This window comes from Oxyura jamaicensis, unplaced genomic scaffold (genome assembly GCF_011077185.1).
Source record: "Oxyura jamaicensis isolate SHBP4307 breed ruddy duck unplaced genomic scaffold, BPBGC_Ojam_1.0 oxyUn_random_OJ61559, whole genome shotgun sequence".
NCBI classification, from domain to species: Eukaryota; Metazoa; Chordata; class Aves; order Anseriformes; family Anatidae; genus Oxyura; species Oxyura jamaicensis.
Window position 1 is genome coordinate 1 of NW_023307158.1, and position 753 is coordinate 753.

Consider the following 753-nt stretch of genomic DNA (forward strand, 5'->3'; position numbering starts at 1 on the left):
CCCCCCCCCAGGCCCAGCCCCGGGCTGTTCACTCTGGAGCCTACTGAGGGCCTGACCTGCCCCCAGGTGCCAGCAGCAGGAGGGGGGGGGGGGGGCCGGGGGGGGGCCCCCCCCCGGGGGGGGGGGGGGGGGGGGGGGATTTTGGGGGGGTGGGGGCTGGGGGGCTGCGCCAGGCGTGCTGCCCCGGGGCCGCAGGCGGAATGGTCGCTCGTGAAGACAGAAGGGGTTTACGAGAGCTGCCCGCAGTCGGAGATGGTGATCTGCTTGCTCGTCTTGCCGTCCTTGGAGCCGCAGCGCTCCATGGCCTCCACCACGTTCATCCCCTCCTTGACGCGGCCGAACACGACGTGCTTCCCGTCCAACCTGCGGGCACACTGGGGGGGTGACGCCGCCGCGGGGGTGACGCCGCCCCCGCATCCCCCCCACCCCTCCCGGGGCAGCGAAGGGACCGCAGCACCCGCAGCGCGCCGGGAGCGGCCCCCCCGGGCAGGGGGGGTTTTGCCCAGCACGCGTCCCCCCCCCCCAGCTCACCACTCGGTCTTGGCCGTGCAGATGAAGAACTGGGAGCCGTTCGTGTTGGGGCCGGCGTTGGCCATGGACAGGATGCCGGGCCCCGTGTGCTTCAGGATGAAGTTCTCGTCGGCGAACTTCTCCCCGTAGATGGACTTGCCGCCGGTGCCGTTATGGCGCGTGAAGTCGCCGCCCTGCCAAGTGCGGGAGCTCGGCTCGGGGCTCGGGGGGGGGGGGGGGGGG

At 73.7% G+C, this 753-nt stretch overlaps 1 protein-coding gene across 1 annotated transcript; it reads right to left on the minus strand.

Annotated features, from left to right (window-relative positions):
- Nucleotides 1-146: 146 nt before the first annotated feature.
- Nucleotides 147-749, minus strand: LOC118158931 (peptidyl-prolyl cis-trans isomerase A-like; the record flags this gene model as incomplete). The annotated part of the gene is made up of 2 exons (XM_035313594.1): nt 147-363; nt 532-749. Coding segments are annotated over 2 exons (354 nt in total), but the record flags the coding sequence as incomplete, so codon positions are not given.
- Nucleotides 750-753: the final 4 nt, after the last annotated feature.